Below are 24050 nucleotides of genomic sequence, written 5' to 3'. Positions count from 1 at the left end.
TTCTTTTCATGATAGAGGACATTCAATTAAAAATAATTAGGATTAAAATTCCATTGCAGAGTATTTCTTTATTCAAATTGTTGTGAATCAGAAGTAGATGAAAAAATGCAGTTTACTAAAGCTTTTAGTGGTTACGTACAAACTACAATGAGCCGGCTACAAGCTCCCGTCTTTGCTTCAGTCTGATGGATTGCAGATAAATAGATTTACGTACATGTTTGTTTTTCTCCTCTGAGCTGGAATCTGGCTCAAAACAGTACAGCTGGATAGCCCCAATATTGTTTGTCATTTTTGTTGCATCTGTAATGTTAGTTGGTGTTGTGAGGTGCTGCAGGCTAATGGCACAGTCATGACTGTAAGACCACTGAGAATGCTTTTACAATGGATCAAAAGGTGATTGGAGTGGGACTTTAATGCTTTGAAAGCAGCTTTAAAGTGAGTTTTTTTGTGTACGTTTTTGTTTGATTTTTCACAAAAGACACTTTAATTTAAAAGGTAAAGTTTTATATTAATGAACTATATATAGCAATCTGCTGTCATGTGGATTATAACATCTTTTTAAGGTGCTTTCCTAAACCAGCTAGAAAGGGATTGGAGAAGACATGCTTCTTGGTTATACTTGATCATAGGATGAAAGACAACAAAAAAGGTGTTGAGGTTAGCTTCACAACTATATTATCACTGCCTACATGTAGTAAGGTAATACATATGCAAACCAGGTAAGATTATCTGTTTATTTTGCGTAAAAATTTATAGAAAAACACATTAATTTACGGTAGCTGCCTTCATATTTTTTTAATCCATAAGAGCATCTCGTGATGAACAGATAACCTTAGCTGAAAATGACTCTCGAATCAGAAAAAATTAAAAGTTCTTACTGAATTTTAAGTGAATATAAGCCTTTTTCGATACATAGAATAATGGTATTTAAAATGTACCATAATTATATAATGTGCAATTTGGTATGGCAATATGCTTATACATGTCAAATTTGCCATTAGACAATGTTTTAAAAATCTCACATTTAGTTTACGTACAAGAAAAACTTGTGAAATATGCATCAGTAGTTTACTCTTTTATTGGAAATGCACAGATCTGTATAGAGACTAAAACTTGGAGCCTGTTTGTACCCAGTGCCCCGTGCATGTTTTTTTTTTTCAACAATTAGTTTCTGTAATGTCATCATCTTTTTTGAGTCTGTCATGTTTGGATTTGGAAAAATGAGTTAAATGAAGCAACGCATAAAATAAATTTAGCCTACAAGCAGTATTTATTTTCTTTTAAGGGTACTGAGTCTTCGGCATTTTACTTTTTTAAAGTTACTTAAATATAAGCACTATGTCTGAAAATAAATGCACTTATAGGGACTGCAATGTTTCTTCACTTTGTTATCACAGCAGTTTGGATCCAGAAGAGAGTTTGACATCAAACACATTCACTTAGGTCTTTTAATCGCAAACACTAAGCAATAAACTTTGATAAATCACAAAAAAGAAAAGTTTATTAAGATATATTTGTTGTAACAGCACATTCAGTACAGAAAAATTCTGTAGAGCCTAATTTTAAACCGACCGTAAATTTCCATGACAAAAAACAAACAAAGTAATAAACCGAAAAAGTGACTCCAATCATGACCTCTTCCCTTTTCTAAACTACCATAGAATTGAGTGATTTCATTTTGAAACTGGGTAAGTAAACCCTCCCACGCACAAAGAAAGGAAGTAACATTGTCACAAACATCTCATCTGGTTCTCTGGAATCCTTAAAGTGTTTGAATAAAGACACTTTTTTTCCTTAAACTACTACCTTGTCTGTTAGGATCTCATTTGGTGTCTCAAGCAAAGAAAAACGGAAGCATCTTACAACGATGAAAATAAGCACACCACTGGATCTCTAAGAGTGGCACAGGAAGTCAGATACTAAAGGAAATGATGATAGTAATAAACGCACCACTGCATGTCATTTCAAAGGACTTGACATGGCTTGCAATCATTTCCTGAACACTTTGCTAGATACTCTTCTTGCGTCACTTTTTCTTTATGCTCAAAAATGTCTTTCAAAACATCCGTTTGTGATGATCAGTGTTGGGAGTAACTCATCATTATGATTTGTCATTACCAAGTAGTGTAAGGCAGTAATAATGACTTTGAACTAAGATTTTATTCATTGTGAGCAGTAACTGCATCACAACAGATGTACCACCCAAAGTGTAATTGTTCAAAGAAGATGGACCATAATGCATTTTAGGAGGATAAAAACAGATCATTAAACAAATATGACAATCACAAAATTTCCTCTTAGCTTTCATAGAACATAACACTTTAAAGAACCCCTATGAAAAAAAAAAAAGTTTTTTGGGTGTTTTAAACATGATCCTTTTTTGATGGAGGACATATATAATGAAAAAAAAGTAAAATAACATTTCTGAGCTTTTTCTTATTCAGATTGTTGTAAATCAGTAGAGGACAAAAACATGATGTTAGAAAAAGAGCAAATTTGTTACGTAGAAAATACTCTGGCCACAAGCTCACTGCTCCAAGCTCTCAGCAACGGAGAGAGGGGACGGGGAGGGTTGCTCCATGGCAGTGGTCCTGCCCACAACTCAGACTTGCAGTTGTCTAACTTCTAATGAACTCCTGCCTCTCTGCAGAAACTATGCTCTAGAAATCAACACAGGTGTTTTGATTTTGACTAAAATTGCCATAATCATAATTAGAAGACGGAACGACTTTGCGGTACATCAAAAGATGATTGGAGTGGGACTAATTCTCTGTTTTTGTTACTTTTAAGTAAACCATTGTCGTTTTTACATTCCTTTTGTGAGCTACCTGCTGACATTTCAACCTTCTTTTATTAGTTACTTGTCATGGTTATTGTTGTGGATTTTTGTTTTTGGGTTCTTTATTTTGATTTCTGTGCAGGTTGGCAGTAGCTTCTCCTGATGGACCCCATCCTCTTGTGTGGTTGGCCTGGGGACTATTATGGCAGCCTGCACTTATAGTCATTGCTGGTTTGATCTTCAGTGGTGGTGTGCTGTGTGTTTTTCCATTCTTGTTCAGTGTTTCTTTGAGGAGTTTTGTCTTATGTTTGTTGTCTTGATTTTTTCCCTTTCTAATTAGTGACTTGCTGTCATTAAACCTATGAGACCTAATTTTGTGCTTTTGTTGAGTTCTTCCCTTCTCCTTGCTTCCCTCTTGGTTGTCTCAATGTAGCAGTAGTTTTCTCATTCTCTTTTCTCTGAGGCACTTGAGCTTCAGGTTTAGTTTTTACTCTTCTTTTTTTTTTTCAAAGACATTTGCTCATATTATTACTTTTCTTGTCTAAACAGACCAATGCCAAGGGCGCAACTGCGCAACCAATATTTTCATTTTACTAAAAATAAACAGTATAGTTTGTAATTCTCATAAAACCTTAATGCTCCACTATGTGAAAGACTTGGCAGTACATTCCTTACTTCAGATGTTAAATTCTACTGCTGCAGGTATTTCAAGTAATTTGTAAAGAATTACAGTTTTATAGTTCAAAGTTACTTGCACAAAACTGGTGATTATGGAACTGAATATTAATTTTCTCCAACCCAGTAAACACAGATAATCTCAGCGTATTCCTGTCATTTTTTATCACTTCTGAACCCAAAGATGAACTTTAGTGACAGTTTCTGACAATCCATTCATGGAAGAACTAATGTTAAAAAAATGATTCAATTTTATATTTGTTTAAAAAGTCTAAATCAAATTAGATAAATGTTTTCTACATTTGCTGTAAATGCTTCAGCTTCTAAAATTTCATTAGCATGACATAAATAACTATTATTTCAGCCATAGGTTTTCTCATTTCAGTGGTAACACCAATAACACTGGTAAAGAGTAGATTTGGGGTTTAGGAAGGTTTGTTCATGTGTGGATCTGGCCTGCTTCAGAGTGATGAGGCTGTGTCAATACTGATCAAACTGTCAGTTATTTTTTTACGATACTGTCTGTTTATCATTCACTGCGATACTAATAGTTCTGAGGAGATATAACACAATGTCACAATATTTGATTTATTTCTCTGAACATTTAAATATGGTACTGTGCTTGTACTGCAAAAAATAGTTTTATATCAAAAGACAGACAAAACATTTGAAAGAAATAAAGTACTTCTTGTATATGTATTCTCTGTAATTACTTCCCTTCAATTAAGACTGGTGCGTGCAATTACTTTGATAGGTTTTGTGATTAGTTTAATAATGGGCACCTGTGAGCAATCTAGATGCCAAAAGAAGTGCGAATATTCTGTCTGCTGTCTCAGTTTGACAAATATTTTTATTTGACTTAGTTTAAGATCCAGTATGGCTGAACTGCAGCGCTTATTTACAGAAACTTACAGAAGACTTATAACTTAGAAAGGACTCTAGAAACTCATAATTTTATGATATACTGCTTCAAGTTCTTGCTGAAAACAATGTAAGTTCTGTTTAGTATTTGCAACTTGTGTTCTAGTATCCAGATTTGACTTTATGGTTTTTGTGTTATCTCAGACCTCTTGTTTTCTTCTACATTAAATGTTGAATCTGGTGTGCAGTATCTGATGAGCTTTTCTGCTCTGACTCAAGGCTTTCTGCGATAGTTTTTGTAGGGATTCTGGGAGAAAGGTCTCCAAAAATACTTTGTATACTACTACTGATGGATAGTTTGTTTAGATCTATGGTAAACTTGATCATTTTGTTTCTAATGTTTCCTCACGAGTCATGGATCCATGGAGCCTGGAAGCTGCTCAGCACTATCCCATCGCATTTCTTTTTAATAAGATCAATGAATGCCAGACAGTCCAGCCTCCTTGGTTTTCTGCTTGCATCAAGAGCAGATTATTGGCCTTTATAATTTTATGATAAATGTCTGGACAATGTCCGGAGGTCTGGGATGTTGGCTTAATTTGTTCCTGTGGGGACTCCATCCGCAACACAATAGAAAGTTGACTTTAAGGGTTAAGTGTCTTGGTAAAAAAAACAAAAGAAAACGCTATTTTACAGTCTAGTTCAAGAACATCACTTCCTGGGAGACTTTGCATCTGCACAATGGTGCAAAAGTCATGATCTGGTGCTTACAGCCTGTTGGATACAGGTGCTTTACAGTTGAACAGCCATAACCCAGGCCCACATATCTACCACTTCATTCAGAGGAACGTCCAGAATAACCTCTGGAGATCTGGAGGAAGATGCTTTAAATCTATCACTTTTTTTTTTACAAGAAAATGTCTTATAAATTATTCTAAAATGTATTTATTTTGACCTTAATTGGTTGATGGCTGAGCAACAACATACAGTTTGGTTTGACATCAATGCATTTCAAAGCATCCAAAGCTACAGGCATCTGTTCAGCAATGAGTCTGATTTCAGAAGCATTCAAAACTCCTGCTTTTGATGCGAGATGACAAATCTGTGTCCATTATTTCGAAAGGAAAGCAAGATAAACCTGAATTTCTTAGACTGAAACATTTACAGAACATCTAAACAAAGAACTGATCTGGAGTGATGACACTGATGCCTTTAAAGAAAGGGCCAACGTTGTCTCCCCCTGCTGAGGAGACTGAGGTCTTTTGGTGTGTGGAGCAATTCTCTATGCTGTTGTGTTCACGGGGGGGAGGGAGTCAGAAAAGACAGCAAGAGACTTAACAAAATGGTTCTTAGAGCCTGACTCTGTCTAAGGCTGCCCATCAAACACCAATAAAGGAGGCAGCAGGCAGAATGATGCTGGTAAAACTTTCATCCATCATCCCTCCCACTTCCTTACCCATGCTGTGTGGAGGATCTGAAGAGCACTTACGCTATCAGACCAGTACACCCAACCGCCATGGGAAAGAGCACTTCCTCCCCACAGCCACCAGACTGCACAACACTACACTGCAAAGATCTACAAACTACATTATGGAATCTCTATTGGTGCAATATCTTTCACAAATTTCAGGACCAGAGACTATTTCTAAATTGTTTAAATCTATAGTAAAGATTTGATTTTCTTCCTGATTTCAGGAGCAGCATAACCTTTTTTACTTGCTTTAACTGGTTAATTTTACTACAGTATAAAAATATGGAAAAACATGAAAACAATGGGCATTCACAATAATACTGAAAACAGCTTTATTTTTTGCTGGGTTCTGTTTCAACATAATGTTTAGCTTTTCGTAGATAGGACACCTTTGATTTCCTTGTTGAGTATCTGACTGTACTGATTCATCTGTAAATGCTTTGATTTAATGTTTAAAGTGTTATAAAGAAAAGATTGATGGAGTTTTCTGCGTTTGCAGAGCTCCATTTCAAAATAAAAGTCATTACCTAAGAGATTTATAATTCAGCAGATACACGGCTATTAAACTGTGAAAACCTCTTATAATTGGCCCTAAATGTGTAAAAAGAAATATTAAAAAACATTCCGTTGTTGTAGTTTTTTTTATATAAAAAACGTAAGCCGAAAACCGAAACACTTCCTACTTGTCAACCACTACATAATTCTCCGCACTTGCTAAATAATAATAAAAAAGTATTTTGAAGTTATTGATCATTAAAATTGTGTATTGTTGGTTGAACACATTTTTGAGACAAAAATGTAAGTCTGGTCTTACTCTTTTAAACTGAGGAGAAAAATGTTAAAAGAGTGAGCAATGGCATTCGGTACCAAAGGGTTCAGTTTATCGAATAAGCTTTAAAAAACTATAGGTAGGTGCACGTCTATAGCATATTTAGTTTAACAGGGAAAGAATAAAAGAAAATATATTTTGTAGGATAATTGAGTCTGATTGCATACAAAAGAAAAAAATTGCCCTTAAAATATTTTTTTCCAAACTCCTTTTAGCCTGTATCAGGCAAAGTAATGCTGTCCCAGTGTGGCCAAAAGAAGGAATTGCACAATATAATCAAGCGGTCACATTACTATCAAACACAGATATATCCCATTTTTTGTAAGTAAGTAAGTTGGTAAGTTAGTTTTATTTATATAGCGCCTTTCCCAGATAAAATCACAAAGCCCTGAACAATAAAAGACAACGCAATACAGTACAATAAAAACACAGAAACAATCAATTAAATATGATGTAAAACCAAACAAAATACAAGAAAATAAATGTAGAATAGAAATAATGATGAAACCAGTCTGTTAAAAGCATTTTTGAATAAAAGTGTCATCAGTTGACCTTTAAAAGAATCGACAGAGTCAGCTGCACGAAGGGACAGAGGGAGGGCATTCCAGAGTCTGGGGACCATTGTCTGGATTTTTTTTCCCCAATACATGGACAGTGCATATTAATAAACATTCCTGTCAATATGCCAGTTAGCCAAAGGGCTAAGTTTCCTCTGCAGGCCATAGGTAGATGTTAAAATCACCCTAAAAGATACAAAAAAAAAATCCTATATTTGCATAACATTACGTACATATATTAAACCGTACATTCAGTAAAATTAGCAGTTAACCTAGAAGTAAATTAGTGCTAAAACAATCCAAAATCTGACAAAAGAATGAACATATACACAAATACAAGACAAGATGGTAACGGGGATCGGTGAGTGGAGGTTTACTCAGTGCTGACAGCTCTGATTGTCAATGATCCATTTCTTTAACTGCATCTTAAATTAATTATATGAGTTTTGATTTCTAATAGTTATTAGGGTGAAGTTCCACCCAGTAGCAGCTCTAACAGAGCGACTGGTCACCTCTGGTTTTATATTTGGCTTTAAATTTTTTTTCTAAATTCTTTTGTTTCGAGGATTGGAGGGCACAGCAAGAAGCATAGGGATGGAGCAAGTCTGAGAAGTTTTGTGGGGTCTGTCCATTTAAAGCTCTATATGTTAAAAGTAATATTTTAAAATCAATACGTCACTTGATCGGGAGCAAGTGCAAGGAGGATAAAATGGGGGTGATGTGTGCCCTTTTGTCAGATCATGTTAAAAGCCTAGCATCAGTTTTTTGGACTAACTGAAGACAGTTCAGAAGAGATTTATTAAAACAAATAAAAGAGAATTACAATAATCTAAACGAGAAGAAATAAAAGCATAGATAACTATCTCTAAGACTGAGTTAGATAAAAAGGCAATTTAGCTGTTACGTAAATGGTAATAACAATTTCTAATTTAAATGTCCAAAGACATTGATCAGTCAAACCAGACACCAAGATTTCTGATTCAGGGCTGGACAGAGGAGCTCAAAGTCCCGAAGTGCTGAGAAATTATTGGGATTGGGTTTTCTGGAGTAACTATTAGTGTTTCAGTCTTTTCTGAGTTTAGCTGAAGACTGTTACTTGTGAGCCATGATTTAACACAGGTAAGGCAGTCTTATAAGTTTATGGAGTTCAAAGTCATTGAAGGAGCAGTATAGCTGAATATCATCGGCATAGAAATAGCATGAGACGTTTTTGAAGTTATCCAAAACCTTTCCAAGTGGGCAGACAACAGTGGACCTAAAACAGATCCCTGCAGCACACAATGCAGGAGTGAAGAGGTATCAGAAAGAATACCATTACTATAAACAGGGAATGTTATGTCAGTCAAGTAGGAGGCAAACCACTTAAAAGCAAACCCAGCAATACCATACTCATTTTGTAATCTTATGATCTACAGTTTTTGGCAATAAAGGATGTTACACAGCTTTTTTCATGCCCCCCCCCCCCCTGTTTTATTTACAGTAATGTTTGGAACTACTGAAAGCTAGTATCAGTCATAGAAACACACCACAGTTTTACAGATTTTTTGAAACTTTATTAAACATGTCCACTTCACAATAAAAGTAAGGGTGTCATGCTTGAAAGGTTGGCAAACGGTAAGTCCAACTTTGAAGAATCACAACTATAAGAACGCTCAAACTTTAGTCTTAGAACATTGGATTCTGAGCATAATATCTTCATCTATGTATGTTTAAATACATTTGTTCACAGAATGGGGAGAAAAAAAAATGCAAACAATGTAACATTTAAAGAAAAGATATTTACTTTTGCTCGGGTAATACCAGCTGAGGTCAGTTGTGTACTGAAATGACAAAATGACAGGCTCATGAGTTTATACCCGTTTAAAAGGTATTTAAACGTCATCAACGCATATTAAACTATGCCAAAGATTTGGAGAAAGAAAAAAAAGATTTATAACTTCACTATTTCAATTTGCGTGTGCTTTGAGCTTTAAGTAAGAATGTATGTTATTATTTGTGTTGTTCTGGAGAGGTCACCCCAACACCCTCACTGGTGACGAAAAGTGATTTCAGATCTTTCCAGGGAAATTTCCGTTTTCAATTTGTTCATCCCATTTTGAGACCTGTAAGAGACATGCAAGAGAAGCTTAGATCAACACAAATATGGGCAGATACAGTCCTGGCCAAAAAATGTTTGCACCCATGCAATCCTGTCAGAGAATTCAACTCTTCTCTAAAAATTATCCAGCCTATATTTTTTTTTCAAGTTCTGTGTAACTTTTTGCCAGGTTTGACTATTCAAATAATAGTGATATCACATAGCAACAACTTACCCAGCCCATGGGGCAGAGGCTCTTGTAAACCCTCTGGTACCACTGGCATGGAGCCACATCCTGGCCTTTGGATGACAAGGCCTTGTTGCACCTGTGGAAGTCTGCAGTTCACCGTGACAAAAATAGATGGAGGTTAGCGGGTTTTGTGCACAGGTTAACATCCAAAATGATAAGATTGTTTAATCCAGTGTGAAGTAAACAGGCTATTCTATTTAACTACATTTATAACAAATGATTTTAGTTTTTGGTTAATTAGATTTTTTATATTAATAGAGAGGAAAATAGAATATTTAGTCTTCATATCCCACTATGTCCACTTTTAATTATTTTCTAACTTTTTTTAACAGTTCTGGTAAACTGCATATTAATTTGATACAAAAACTAAGGATACAAGAACATTTTAAATATTATTCGTGCTTTTGGAAAATGCATTAAACGTCTATAAAAGGAGTTTTTTTTTATCCCTAATACGTGTATTAATGTCAACAGTGTTAAGAGTGTAAAAATAAAGTGTAAACCAACCCCAATGATATGACTGTACCAGCTTTATACAATCTTCTAAATAACTAAAATTCAGGCAAATTAACGGGGAGAGTGTCAGTAAACAGCTATTTCCCAGCCTTGTCACAAATTCTACAAGTGGGTTAAGATGGAAATTTAATAATGGGCCTTTCAGATACATTCATATGTATTGGAAAAGCATTTTATTTTGGCTCTTCACATACAAACGAAAAATACATTTGAATTTGTATTTGAATGAAAGCAATATTTACACAGAAGATGACACGGCATAGATAATTTAATACACTTCTTACCCAGGTAGTTCTGGTAACAGTTGCGGGTCTGGTTAGTGTTGGGGAAGCGGGCATCGAAAGGAGCCGTCCTGTAGGTTTTTATCTTTTCCTCTATGGTTTCAGACATGTTTGCTACTCCGAGTGCTAGATTTTAAAACAAAAACAATTTAGTGTGCTTTAAGGTAGATAATAACACATTAAGTTTAAATTAAAGGTGAAAAAACCCCACTATTCTTAAGTTGAATGTAAAGTCTCCAGTTAGAAGCAAAATCACTATCTAAACTGTAAAACACGACTTTAGATCAGTTAGCATCGCTTTAAAAAGTCATACCTTAGCAGCTAGCTCGAAGCTAATAAGAGCGAGCAAAATCGGTTTGAAATGTATTGGTTTAAAAAACAAACCGTCAAAATCCAAAACCCTCTGAGGTTACATTGAGAAATAAAGAATCATAATATTGTAACGGATAACCTTAAACATCAAAGTTAAGTATGCTAACCTTGGCAAATCTTTTTGCGTCCTCTCCGAGAAAAAATGACCTCTTTCTGAGCAACGCAAAGGACGCTGGGATGCGACCCTTACCCACAATGCACTTCCTGTTCTTGTTAATAAAGTTAAACAGTTTTGTTTGAAAATATTATTTGTTGGTTCTATTTATCAATATTTAGAAAGGTTTACTTGTAAAATATAGTAAATCATTGAGCGTAAATATTATAAAAAAAATAAATGTAATATATTCAGCATTCTTTTTTTTCTCGCACAGCTTTTGTTAAAATTATATTACTCCGATTCGGATTTTTCTTGTTTTTATTTAACATTTGTTAGCTGCCTGGATAAGGCATGAGGCGTCTGCCCTAATGTAAATGTACAGGCGTTCCACTCTGTTGTTCTTGTTGCTGTTGCTGACCAAACGCACTTGTTTTTATCCATCAAACCTGACCAGAATGACTATAGAGAAGCTGAATGCCTGCAATGCATGCATCAGAGACATCAAGACCTGGATGACTATTAATTACCTCCTCCTGAAGCCAGAAAAAACTGAGGTCATCATACTCGGTCCCAAAAACCTCAGAGATGCACTGTCTGATCAGATAGTCTCCCTGGACGGGGTAAATTAGTATAGCCCCCCAATTCCACAGTCAGAAACCTTGGGGTTTTATTTGACCAGGATTTATCATTTAAGGCTCACATATCTCAGGCGTGTAGAACTGCCTTTTTTCACCTGCGCAATATAGCTAAGATCAGAAATATTCTTTCTAAGAGTGATGCTGAAAAACGCATCCATGCATTGGCCATGTCTAGACTGGATTACTGTAACTCTGTTGGCAGCGTGTCCTAAAAGTTCCTTATGAAGTCTCCAGCTTGTTCAGAACGCAGCAGCTAGATTGTTAGCAGGAACTAACAGAAGAGATCATATCACTCCTGTGTTAGTTTCACTTCACTGGCTCACAGTTGATTCTAGAATCAAGTTATAACCTATAAGGCCTTACATGGTATGGCCCCATTCTATATCAAATACCTCCTAGTGCTTTACCATCCAAATAGAACACTTCGCTTCCAAAATGCAGGACTGCATCTGGTTCCTGGAATTTTTAAAAAGCACAGTTGGAGGTAGAGCGTTTAGCCACCAAGCCCCTGTTTTATGTAATAAACTCCCAGCTCATGTAAGACAGGCCGACACAGTTTCTACATTCAAAGTTAGGCTCAAAACATTCCTCTTTGGACAGGCTTATTGTCAGACTAGCTAGTATTCAGATATTATTTAACTTAATTTTAATGTGTTTAAATTAAACTTAATAACAATCATTTGTTAGTAGGCTGCTAGTAATTTTGAAGCTGAGGTAGCTATGGACTACCTGGGGTTGTGTCCTCTTTTCTCATCTACTTCTACCCTCCGTCTGTCCTTTATTCTTGATCATTATTTATCATTTAGTTCTCCATGCCTCTGTGTGGTGTAGTGCGATTCATGTACTGTCCCTCTTTCCCTCTCCCCTCCTGGGGAGTGGGAGTGCTTCCAGATTCCAGTTGGCTCATCCGTGCTCCTGTACCTGACCGTGTACCTCATTTCTAGCTCGCCTTTACTACTGCTCCTACACCTGGTTGTGGATCCTGTCTCCGGCTCGACTCGCCCCCGACTGTCCCCCAAACTCCGTCTGGATGAAGCTCGTCTGCAGGACTTTAAATATGTAGTTGTAGAGTTAGATAAGTTATTTCTTCTCTATGAGTTCTGTCCGTCCTGAGGGAGGATCCCTCCTTCATGTGGACACCCCTGAGGTTTCTTAGTTTTTTCCGGAATCCGTTTTTTTCAGGAGTTTTTCCTCACCGCGAAGGAGGGTCTACGGGCAGGGATGCCAGTTTAGTTTAGTCCGTTTGTTTGTTAAATTTAGTATTTTCTTATTGAATTCTATGTATTCATGATCCTTTTGATTTTATGTTTTACTTCTTCAATAGTACCGATACGAACCCCATCGAGACAACTGTTGTTGTGAATTTGGGCAATACAAATAAAATTGAATAAAATTGAATTGAATTTGCCACCCTTCAAAAGTATTCTGCCCCTCTCTCATCCCCCTTTGTACGTATGATGTTCTAGCTCTGCTTCTGAAGCATCACTAAAATTTGCCTCATTTCATTCTGGGAAATAAGCTATTTAGGACCTACAAGTTTTTTTGTTTTAAACACTGGAGACTCCAGAATCTTTTTCAAACGTGAATAAATTGATAAATAAATAAACATTTTAGGCTGAAGAATGTAGATGAGGATTAGAGAAAAAAATGTAAGTAGGTTTAATTTCTGCCTACTGCGTCATACACTGTTGTCACTTTTGGTTCTTTTGTGGTTATTGAATTGAGCTTTATTTTTTCATTTCTTTTTTTCAAAATAAAACTTCAGACTTCCTTTTTCATCTTTTACACTACCCCGATGTTATTCAGCCTGATCGTGCTGGTCTGTTAAACATAATGGTTGAGAAGTTTTCACAATATTTTAACACTTAAGACAGCCAGTCTACTGTAATCGGTTATGTCACCATGACCAACCTATAAAATAAAATAAAACAGTTTGTGTCCCCAAAACTGTGTTATAATTTTTCACATTTAAAAGTGCCCCAAGCCATTGACGAGTTGTAACAGTCATGAAAATCTTGATTCTAATAACGTACATTGGGCTTGTGTTAAAAAAGTGTACAGTTTGGATGACTTTAAACAAGCGTGTCTGTTCTGTCATTACAGGAAGTTGAAAGCAACCATTCAGATGGTACAAAAGTCATTGAATTGGGACACGAGACAGTGTCCTTTCTTAATGCGTCAGCATCCTTCTGTTGAAGAGCAAGTCAAAGGTCACAGGTGTCTACACTGAGCTTCCTGTCTGTCTATTTCCTTCATCCTCTTTTCAGCAACAGTCCACATAATTCCTTTTTTAGAGAGTTTTGTTTGTTAGTGTGTGCCTGTCTGGTTAACTCGCACAACAATGCCAGACTTGATAGCAACAATCTTGAGAGTATTTCCCGGCTTTTTTTAGTAGTTCCTGTAAAAGCACATCGGTCACAGGAGAAATTACCTTTTTTTTTAATTTTCACAAGAAAAACAGAATATTTATTTGGATCTGTGTGTGATGCTCACATTATTCCTAAAAAGGTGTCGAAATCCTATATGAGTATAAATGTACCCTTCCCTCACTTTCTACCAATCTCTCCCTCTCCTTCTCCCAGTCAGGATATAGGTGTTGTCCAAAGCAAAGGAAGGAAATTCTGTCACTTGGAACAATAGGCCCGTTACTCTATCTATAGACCCAGAGCAGCTGTGAGCCAGACAGAAAGAGGCACCACGTCTTTTCCACTTTTCCACAGAAAAATCTAAGAAACGTGTTTTGGTTCTAGTAGAGACAACAACTGATGGATACTTGCAAGTAGGGGTGTCCATGTTTAACATTTAGGGCTTTTCAAAAATGGATCGTTCTTGTGAAGAAAAGGCAACGCTTACCACATCGCTTTGAACAGCAAATACTCTTTAGGCTGGTGAAAGGATCCTCACAGCGAACTTTAACAGAGGCCACAAGCAACAGTGGGTGAGTTGGTTTCATTTGAAGTTACCGTGTTTGTTTGTTCTCAAAGTGCAGGAGGCTCTTCAAAGAACGCTATCACTTCTGCTTGGTAGGAAAAGAATAGATCTTAGGTGTGGACATTTCTCAAGCTGAGACCTGTCTAAACCTTTAAAGAGGTGGTGGTTTTGCACAAAGGTGCAGCGATTGCTCTCAAATCTGAAATCACGATTTATACAAATGTATGAGTGGGAGAATGAGATGTGAAAGAGCTCTGGAATGGGATTTTCCCTGTCACTCCAACAGCTGGGCCTGAGCCCTTGGAAACACGCTTCCTGTTTCAGAATTATTTCAAGGCCTTTTTTGTAAACGTGTGTACATGTGTTTACAATCTTGACAACCTGCTGTAGGTATCCTGTTTATACTCTTTTGATAGTGACATCATCCCATTGTTTTATTGTTTCTCTGCTGGCACTGATGACACAAAGCTGATGACAGACCTGACATGTGCGCATTTTGTCATAGTTTGATGAACTTTTAAAGAAATCGTGTGTTATTTAAAACAAAAATTCTTTTTTTTTCTGTTAGATGGAGGGGTCTGGGAGTCCTCGATTTGGAAAGCTTAATTTCCCTGTGGGTTTGTGGATTAACTCCCCAAGGAAACACTTTGCCAAGCTCGGAGGTCGCTGGCCCAGTGCTATCTCTGTCAAGTCAGTCTGTTCTCATTTCCTTTAATGCTATATTCAGCTTCACTGTCATGATGAATATTTATCTGTGGTCTCATTGCCCGCTTAAGTGAAAATTGAACTGATGCTGTCTTATCTTAGTTTCACTGTCATCTGTATGTTTTATTGTGGTTGTTCTGGTCAGTCATAATTTACAGCTGGCTTGTTTCTTCCTCTTCCTTTCCTCTCGCGTCCATCTGCCCCAACCCCCCGCCACCATTCTCAGGTCAACTACCAGTTCGGACGCAGCCTCACTCCACGAGGCCCCCTCTGCTCCTTCCTCATCCCTGTCTAACTCCACTCCCTCACTGGCTTCCCCTTCCCCTTCCCCATCTCCATCACCGGCCTTCCTCAGGCCAAAGCCTGCAGCTCCCCAGTCTCGCACAAAGCGTATTTCTCAGCTCTTCCTGCGGGGGCGCTCCAACAGTGATCGGGACCGAGCAGTGGGAGAGAGGGAGAGAGAGCTTTGGGCTTCTTCTGCCACCCCCTCCTCCCATCACTACTTGCCCCCAGCCTCTTCCTCTGCCCCGGGCCTGATAAAGATCTATGGTGATGCTCTCTCCAGTGGAGCCAACTATCGCTCCCTGCTGGCTAACAGTCACTCCACAGCCAGGCAGCTCATCTCCCAGGTCATCACTCGCTACACTGAAAGAGAGAGGGATGAGAACGATGACGCAGGTATGACAGAGGGGGACTTTCTTTCTTTCTTCACGGTGACCTCTGCTGCAATCCATTACTGCTTTTGAAAAAAATGAACCAGTTGGGAATGACTTAATACAAAAAGATAAACAGCAGAGTTTAGAAAAATAACCACCCTCCCTCTTCTTGTCCTTCTCTATACTTCCTTCATTACCTTATAGTTCTCCAAAAGTACAGCCCTGAAGACTTTTTGTTGTGTGATGTCATTGGTAAGCCCGTCCAACAACCAGATGGAGCTTTCAAGTGGGAGACAGAGTGCCGGAGAAGTGTTGCCCCATGGGAATGCCCTTTGTTGTTAGTGGACATGTGGCGACCTAAGGATGGATTTGAGCGGCGCTTTGAAATCCACAGGAAAGAGGACTATGAGAGGGAGGAAAGGGAAAGAGAGCAGGAGCGTGAGAGGGATGGGGAGAGCCACCAAGGTATGTGTGAGCTTTCTCAGATATGTCTGATGGCATGCAAGGGTGTTCTGTCTCTTTATGCATGACTCATGGTAAAACTGATGTATGCTGAGCATGTCTGGGTAACAGGCGTGCGCTGGAGGCGCTCCAGGATGTCATCTGGTGGTGGGCCAGAGGAGTGCGAGCGTGGACACCGTGGAAGAAACACAGAGCTTCGGAGGAGCATCAGTGACATGAACCTGAGTCTGCGTCGCCGCCAGCAAAACCATGTCAGCAACGATCCCCGAGGCTCAAGCAACTGCCCTAACAACAGCGGAACGGCACAGGACAGGAAGAACATAGTGAGCATGATCAACCCACAGCCAGGAGAGGTGAAGACACGCAAATGTATCCTTCAGGATGCAAAAAAAATAAACAATCAAAACATAACAAGAGCAACCAACAAGAAAACCATGACAGTGATTTCAAAAACAAGATAGCCCTCACATAATGCAGCTACACAACAGAAAACACAGTTTTTTCAGGAAGCACACAAAAAAAACAGGAAGCCTATCTAAAAAAAACATTTCCCAAAACACTGCAGTTACTCAGAAATAAATCCTATGTCCCAGATAACAGCAACAGGGGGAAAATCAACAAAACTTGCAAAATTTGAACAATTAAAAAAAAAACTACATAAAACCCAAAAACATACAAATAAATGAAACAAAAAAATGTTTCTCTGCATCAAAAAATATATTTATTTTTAAACTTTTCATATGGGACATTCCAAGAAAGCTCTTTTCAAATTGTCATTTTTTTCCCCTCAGAACCATTGAATGCAAGTATCTTGTCTTTTTCTTTCACCAGGTGAGAGCATCAAGAGCAGAAGCCAAAGTTGGATGGACGAATCAACCTGCAGACGACGAGAAGGATTACTCCAACTGCGACCTGGAAGTGATGTCACAAAGCCTAATTCTTCCACCCACAGACCGGCCCTACTTCCTGTTGCTGCAAGGTTATGATCAGAGCAAGGCAAGACATGCTGAAAGATGATATCACACGCATACATACTAACAATAAACTCTCCAACAAACCCGTTAGATTGCAGCATTTTGGCTGCATCTCCAAGTGTTTTCTGCTGTCGAACGCAGAACCACACCTTGGTTTGGCTCCTTCTGCGCCTTCAGGATGTAAGGACGTTTAACATGCACCAAAATGTATCCACATTGAGCAACTCTAATGTACACATGTGTAAAAGAGGTTGACCTGTGCAAACCCAAGGTCTGCTTCTGACATCATACCTGCATGTCTGTAATCTCCACATTCCATCAGGATTTCCATCCCGACACAAGCGTCTCCCATTCACCATGCAGCACAAAACACCTTTAGAGCAACACAATCGCTCAAGAACTTATCCGTCCGATGTTCAAAGCCCCTCTGTGCACATCACTCCATCACACAATGACCTCACACAGGTCTCCATTGTAGCAAACTGTGACACACTTCACTTCTCATCAACCTCCGTCTGTTTAACAGCATCTGATGACAGACTGATATAAACGGTGGATCTTGGGAGATATCTGACCTTTTTTTTTTACACTGTGTGTTTTGTGTAGGATTTTGTTTTGTACATCATGGCGGGACATACGCATGTGTTTGGGAGAAAGCCAACAATGAGAGAAAGAGAGAAGGACAGGGAAAGAGAGAGGAAGGGTAAGAAGCCTTTGAAGGTGGACACATTCCTGTCTGCTCCAGACATTTTGGTCAGGCACCTGCTGGTTAGGAGAGACTCTGCAGTACCAGAGACCCCTACTGGACAAGGTACCAAAGATGCTAAATTAAATCACACCGAATAACTCGTGTTAGTTACTGACATTTCTGCTTTATGGATCCCAGCTCTGATGCGGCCCTTTAGAGGAGGTGCAGTCACTCACAACGGAGCAGCTCTGTACAGGGAGACAGTCTTAAAGCCCGGGGATGTGATTGGTCTGGGGGACCACTTTCTTTTCCTGTATCGTGACCCACGCGTCACTCCAGCGCCACCGCTCGCTCTGACGCTGCCATGGCAGGCCGATGCCTCCGCCACCTGTTGCCCTTCGGGGCTGGTGGACAGACAGGAGGCACTGAGGCAGTACCTTGGCTCCACAGAGGCGGCTTTGAAGTTCCACCCTCGTCATGCAGACAGCTTGTTACAGGTGAGTTTATCAAACAAACTTTGAATCTGGTTATCTGACCTTAAAATGGTTGTTGATGCTGTGGTTTGTTTATTTGTTTTTTTTTTTTAGGAGATCATTTCAAAAAATTCCTCCCCAGACTCTGGTGGGGGGCCCTTAGCTCCTGCTTATCTCCTGTCGATCATGATAGATCACGCCTCCAAACACCTGGACCCTGCTCTTACACCACAGATCTTACTGAAGTCAGCAAATCTAATTAAAGAAATTGTCTGGGTAAGTAAACATAAAGAACATTAGTTAATGGTTTCTGCCTTAACCATCAACTGTGGCTGTTTAAAAATGGTGTTTACTCAATGTAAAGACAGCTGCCCGAAACTTTAGAGGACCACGAAATTCCACTGGAAGAATCCTCTGAGTGTCATGACCTTTCGTCTGATTTGGAGCTGCTGCTTTTGCCGTTGAAAAAAAAAAAAGAAAACAACAGCCAAACATCTCAGTTCTCTAAGAATAACTTTCCTATGAAGCAAATGAACATTGTTAGGATAATACTTCATAATAGCCAGGCCTGACCAGGATCAGATTGGCCCAGAGACATTACCACACACAGTCAGACAGAAAAACCAGCAGGCGGGCGTGTGCTCTTCGCTGTGAACAGGAGCGAAGATGAGCTGATGTCACTTCCCTCCTGCTGGAAAATGTGCGTTAATTGTTCTGGCTGCAGGGCCAGACTCAACCCCCCCACCCCTAACATCTCCATGCCACCCCCCACCGCTAAGATGCCTCTCCTTTCTCCCCAACTTTCTCTTCCAGGATAACATAAAGGAATTCGGGGATAAGCATCCCACGCAGAAGTAAGAACATTTTTTGGCAGTGTAATGCTTCCTCTGTTTAGAGAGCTCCCCTTGAGTGATTCATTGCATATTTTATACTTTTCATGTTGTGACCTGGGGAAATTTTTTGTGATATGATGAAAGCATTTTTTAACACAGTGATGTTTAAGAATGGCATGCCTTTAGCTGAGTAATATTAACTCTGTCTATTTTTACTAAGCTTTTTCCTTAAATTGCAAGCTGATTACAGACAGGAGAATGTTCACAATAACAATTACCTAATGTTCCTGCGCAGCTCGACGGAACAAGAAGGAGAGATAAGCACACCGAACGTTCAAAAACTGTCGTCTGACCTGCGACCCCTCATGTTCTGGATGTCAAATGCCACGGAGCTCCTTAACTTCTTTCAGGTCAAAGTTGAAGTTATGGAGAAGGAGTGGGAATTTGAAGGTGAGGGGGATCAGAAAAAGATGAGCATTTACGACTCGGATAGCTTAGTTTGACTTTGAAAACAGCTACGCGGTCTTTGATGGTGCTGATTGTGTTTCGGAAGCCCCTGGAGATCCGGTTCTGACGGCTGATATGGACACCTGTTCAGAAGCCCTGGCACAGCTGGATGACGTGATCATGCACACCTTCCAGCAGTGTGTCTATCACCTTACCAAGGTAAAACACACAGCTTGACGAGCAGCAGTTTTTCATGCCGAATTACCAGAAAACCAATCAATCAAATAGACAATTCCCAGCTCATGCATGCAATTCATTAAATAAATAAAAAGCAAAATGACAAATGCCATGGTGTTTTTTTTAGGATTTTAGAGGTCAGAACCAACAGAGATTCCTATCCCGATCATAGTCATTATTTTCAAAGGCACCCACATATCCTCTTCTCTATAAATGTCATGTTTCAGAAGGTCACACACAGTTTTCCCAGGACTCAAGAGGGCAGGTCAATATTTAGTCTTCTTTGAGGCCTTGTGAGTGGAAAGTATGGGGATGTATCACTGTCCTGGAAAGAATACGACCTTTTTAATCACAATGGACCTCTTGTATCAAAGCATGGAAATGTATGTGGTAGCAGGTTGGGGAGTGACTTTTGAAGTCGTATTTCAGCCTCAGATAAAAGGCTGCGTGATTCATACTTCACATTGCAGCTCACGGATTTCTTCACTCCTCCATCCTTTGGAGAAAATCAAGATTTGGCACGCCCATTCATCACCTACATCAATGTCAGCAGGAATATCTCATCTCCGTTTCCTCTGAATTTGTGTATTTAAAAACATTGATAAGTTTTGATCAAAGTGTAAATTATTTGGACTCAAATGTCCAGAATCCATCTAAATACAAGCACAATTTATTTTGTATTTACCTGTACATATAATCAAATCCGACTTCAAATAAAAGAAACATCAAACATCATTTATTATTGTATGGATCAGTTTTTAATAGAATTTCTTTAACCTGAGGCAGCAGCTTCTATCATTGTAGTTTTTCACATTTTACATTAGACAGTGATTTTTAGGGAAACCGTGATTCATTTGCCTTGTGAACCTAAAGAGCTTAATCATAGAATATACTTTTAATTTAGCTCATCTATCCTTTTTTCAATGACCTGTTCTCTATACATCATTGCCAGATTGTTGATTTTAGACTTTTCAAAACCAAATTAACCAAAGTTTCTGTCTTTTCTGTCCACAAAGACCCTTTACTCCCTTCTTCCAGCCCTCCTGGACACCAACCCATTCTCCAGTGAAGAGAAAAAGAAAGAAAAGGAGGAACCCCGAGGTGCAGAGGGAGAAGAGAAAAAAGTGGGAGATGGAGAAGTGGATGACGTGTCTACCTTGCCTCCCAAGGTTGCAGGATTGGTGGAAGTGTATCGCTGCTCCCTGATGTTGTCTCGAGAGGCCTGTTTGTCTCCACCACTAACTTCTCAAACCTTTGGCTACCTCTTCTTCTTCACCAACACCTCCCTGCTTAACACTTTACTGGAGAGAGGTGAGAGCGTGTGCTGATGTGACCATCAGCTATGATGCTGGGGATGCAAAATTTCATGTGCAAAACCATAACAAGTTTAGTGTTTTTGATTTTAAAAAAAAGAAATGTTGTATTTTTGTTCTCTTCCAAATCCTTCACTTTAGATGAGCTGTTTTCGTGGTCCAGAGCAGTCCAGATCCGAACCAACTTGGATCTTGTTTTAGACTGGCTCCAGGGGGCAGGTTTAGGAGACATAGCCTCTGAGTTCATGAAGAAATTATCTATCACAGTAAACTTTTTGTGTATTCCCAAAACTCGACTTATCCAGGTGAGAACTTGACAAACTGTTTATTTTATTTTCAACATTTTTATTTGTCTTATTATTTTTAAATAATCTACTCGTAATATGACTTGTATAATACTTTCTGTGAAATGTATGACTGGATAATCATATGTATTTTACTTTTTGTATCTCAAAGTTTTGCGTAGGTTTAGACACATGGAAGAAAAAGATAAAATTACATGTAATTATTGCACCAGCTTTGCATTAAGCTTTTTAGGATTGAAAAGTAATGTGCTTTTTCAGCCTCTCTAAGAAATGACCAAGTAAAAAGAAAAAACTACTATAATGTCCTGAAAATACAAGAAAAACTTTCCAAAAAAAAAGCTTTCCACAGAACATGATAAACATGTTAAGATGGGTTTTTTTAACTCCTTATTTTCCAGTCATCCTGGGCTAGTCTACAGGAGGACCATGCTTTGTTAAGTTCTGCCCAGCTCCATCATCTGCTCACACGTTACAAGCTGGGACCGACTAGAGCCCCCCCTGCATCCTGGTCACCTCCAGCCGGCACAGAGCTGAGTGGAGGTAATAAAACACCTGCAGATAGGAGTTTTGTTTCAAGCATCAAATGCTAAATTAAACTTTTCTTGATCAAATCTCCTCTTATCAGACATCTTTGAGAGCTTTCTGGATCACCCACCTCTCATTCTCCCAAATGAGACTCCCCGTCTTGACCTCTCCCAGCCAATCCCAAGCCCAGAGCTCCAGAAGGAAGTTACACGGCTCCGTACCTTCTTGTGGGGACTTGACCAGGATGAGCTCCCAGCCAATCAGAGGACTCGGCTTTGAAGAAGCCCATATTTGTCTCTCAATGGATGTCTAACAGAAGTTGAGAGGGAAAAAAAAAGAAGACATATCTCTAGAAATAAGAAAAAAACAATGTGACACTTTTCTGATTTGTCTGCCTACTTTTGTCTTTCATGACATCTTCATATCATTTTATGTAGTCGTTTAGATAATTTCAAGTAATACAGATGTACTGGCTTTAACAAATCTTCATAAAGATTTACTGAAAATCAGATAATAAAACTCTATGTTTGTCTGGTCAGGTAGTGTTTTGCCTTCTTGGCTTCCATGTATGCTTTCAGACTACTCCTTTTTGATAAAATGCTGACTTCTAGGCTAACAGTTTCCGCGTGGTCTTTGGCAATATCCCTCCCCGGCGCTGTGCCCCTGAGGTTTGGCACACTCCTGGGCTTCCTCACCAGAAAACATTCCACAAGGTGGCGTTGCAGGACACATTCCTCATTTAACCTAAATGATGAGTCTGCAGGTACAATGCTGGACTGAGACAACTGCATTATCATCTACGGCAAAGCACACTCATTTCCTGTATTAGCAGGAGTATTTTAGGTGGGTTTGTGACTCAGAAGAACAAATGAACCTGTGATGACCACACAAGGTACACTTTCTCTGGACCTGTAGAGAGAATAGGTTTTAGTCTCCTGTCAGATAATGTGCCACAGTGGTAAATAGAGATTTTTAATTTCATTCAACCATCTTTCTGTACCTGGTTTGGGCTTCCATTAGGATGAATTCAATCCCAGGGTCCATTACAGAGACACAGACAAACAAGTTACAATCCTCCGTCTCTATAAAACTCCATCTAATGTGGCATAAAGTAACATGTAGTTGTCGTGACCACAGAGTAGACTTGTGATGTCATCATGTTGGATGAATAACTTTTTTCTTGTTGGTCATAATTTTCTCATATACAGTCAATTTCACTGTCTAGTCGGCCAGATGCCTTTAGAAAACAATTCATCCCTTTATTTGTTTTGACAAAGGAGCTCAATGACGTCTCAGAGAGTTATCGTGTACCTCTTTTGGCACCCGGCCAGCGAGTTTCCTTTCTTCTGGTCAGCTCCTTAGTGGAGTTCCTTTACAGTAAAAAGCTCACCAAAAACAAAATAAAATCCCGTGAGAGACCCCTGCTTACATCATTCCCACCGCCTCTGGTCTGTCTCTCCAATATTTGACTGGGCTGATGCAAAAAGAAAACATGCCAGTGAGGACGACTGACTATGGATCATGAATCATAAAAATAGGCCCTCTGTGGCTGTGTGTATCAATTAGGGGATTGTAATGGCTTTCATTTGAAATTCAGTGCGGTGGATGAGTGAGAGTGGGACCCGTGTTTGTGCGCTAATTTCAGCTTTCCAGTAATGTTGTACAGATGTTGTCTGTTGCTTCTAATTAAACACAGATTGGGTTCAGACTGGTATACCATGCCATGATTGTGTGACATTACAGTAGTCTATGATGCAGCATGCTGATCACTGTCTGAGTGCTATTAAGTAACAAGCTTGTGACACACAGAGCTTTTCTTTTTAAGTCACTCATGACACGCCATGCACACTTTCACCCAGATCCATGTGGTCATGCAGATAAATGCACTCAGAGGACTTTTTGCCCAGGTGCACAGTCCCACACCTGCTGCAGCGGCTCTCTGTAATTAGCCTGACACAATTATCACTGGTGACTTGAAGGAAGGAGCGAAGACAATGGACCAGTTCTTTGCTCCCTATCATCTCCTCCTTTTGCTCTGCTGTCGAGTAATGAAAGATTCTACCGTGCTTCAAAGAGACGGAGTTTCCTACAAAAACAG

General features: G+C 39.0%; 2 protein-coding genes across 4 annotated transcripts; one reads left to right on the top strand and one right to left on the bottom strand.

Moving 5' to 3' along the window:
- Positions 1-8703: 8703 nt before the first annotated feature.
- cox6b2 (cytochrome c oxidase subunit 6B2) lies at positions 8704-10915 on the bottom strand. 2 transcript variants are annotated; one of them, XM_004077956.5, is made up of 4 exons: positions 10776-10915; positions 10300-10422; positions 9485-9585; positions 8704-9274 (listed from the first exon to the last, which is right to left on the bottom strand). In XM_004077956.5, exons 2-4 carry the CDS (start codon positions 10403-10405, stop codon positions 9221-9223), a joined length of 261 nt encoding a protein of 86 aa, XP_004078004.1. In that variant the 5' UTR covers positions 10406-10422; positions 10776-10915; the 3' UTR covers positions 8704-9220. The 2 variants fall into 2 exon arrangements, with proteins under 2 accessions (XP_004078004.1, XP_078789629.1); XM_078933503.1 differs by having other exon boundaries at positions 10610-10839.
- A 3135-nt stretch (positions 10916-14050) lies between these two features.
- On the top strand, positions 14051-22568 carry rasip1 (Ras interacting protein 1). 2 transcript variants are annotated; one of them, XM_011485412.4, is made up of 16 exons: positions 14051-14341; positions 14903-15024; positions 15266-15717; positions 15900-16160; positions 16269-16480; positions 16989-17153; positions 17738-17942; positions 18018-18316; positions 18407-18568; positions 19106-19146; positions 19421-19575; positions 19679-19791; positions 20826-21120; positions 21264-21427; positions 21826-21967; positions 22053-22568. In XM_011485412.4, exons 2-16 carry the CDS (start codon positions 14903-14905, stop codon positions 22229-22231), a joined length of 2967 nt encoding a protein of 988 aa, XP_011483714.1. In that variant the 5' UTR covers positions 14051-14341; the 3' UTR covers positions 22232-22568. The 2 variants fall into 2 exon arrangements, with proteins under 2 accessions (XP_011483714.1, XP_004078003.1); XM_004077955.5 differs by having other exon boundaries at positions 16269-16510.
- Positions 22569-24050: the final 1482 nt, after the last annotated feature.

The sequence above is a fragment of the Oryzias latipes genome, chromosome 16 (genome assembly GCF_053564925.1).
Source record: "Oryzias latipes strain Hd-rR chromosome 16, Olatipes_Hd-rR_3.1".
Lineage (NCBI taxonomy): Eukaryota > Metazoa > Chordata > Actinopteri > Beloniformes > Adrianichthyidae > Oryzias > Oryzias latipes.
Note: the sequence above shows the minus strand (reverse complement) of the source record. Positions and strands in the feature narration are given on the sequence as shown.

Coding starts and splice junctions, on each gene's coding strand:
- cox6b2 (XM_004077956.5), bottom strand. CDS start 10,405: ATGTCTGAAACCATAGAGGAAAAGATAAAAACCTACAGGACGGCTCCT. Junction 9,586..10,299: donor CTGTTACCAGAACTACCTGG/GTAAGAAGTGTA, acceptor GGTGAACTGCAG/ACTTCCACAGGTGCAACAAG. Junction 9,275..9,484: donor GCCTCTGCCCCATGGGCTGG/GTAAGTTGTTGC, acceptor TGTCTCTTACAG/GTCTCAAAATGGGATGAACA.
- rasip1 (XM_004077955.5), top strand. CDS start 14,903: ATGGAGGGGTCTGGGAGTCCTCGATTTGGAAAGCTTAATTTCCCTGTG. Junction 15,718..15,899: donor GGATGAGAACGATGACGCAG/GTATGACAGAGG, acceptor ATTACCTTATAG/TTCTCCAAAAGTACAGCCCT. Junction 17,154..17,737: donor AAGGTTATGATCAGAGCAAG/GCAAGACATGCT, acceptor TGTTTTGTGTAG/GATTTTGTTTTGTACATCAT.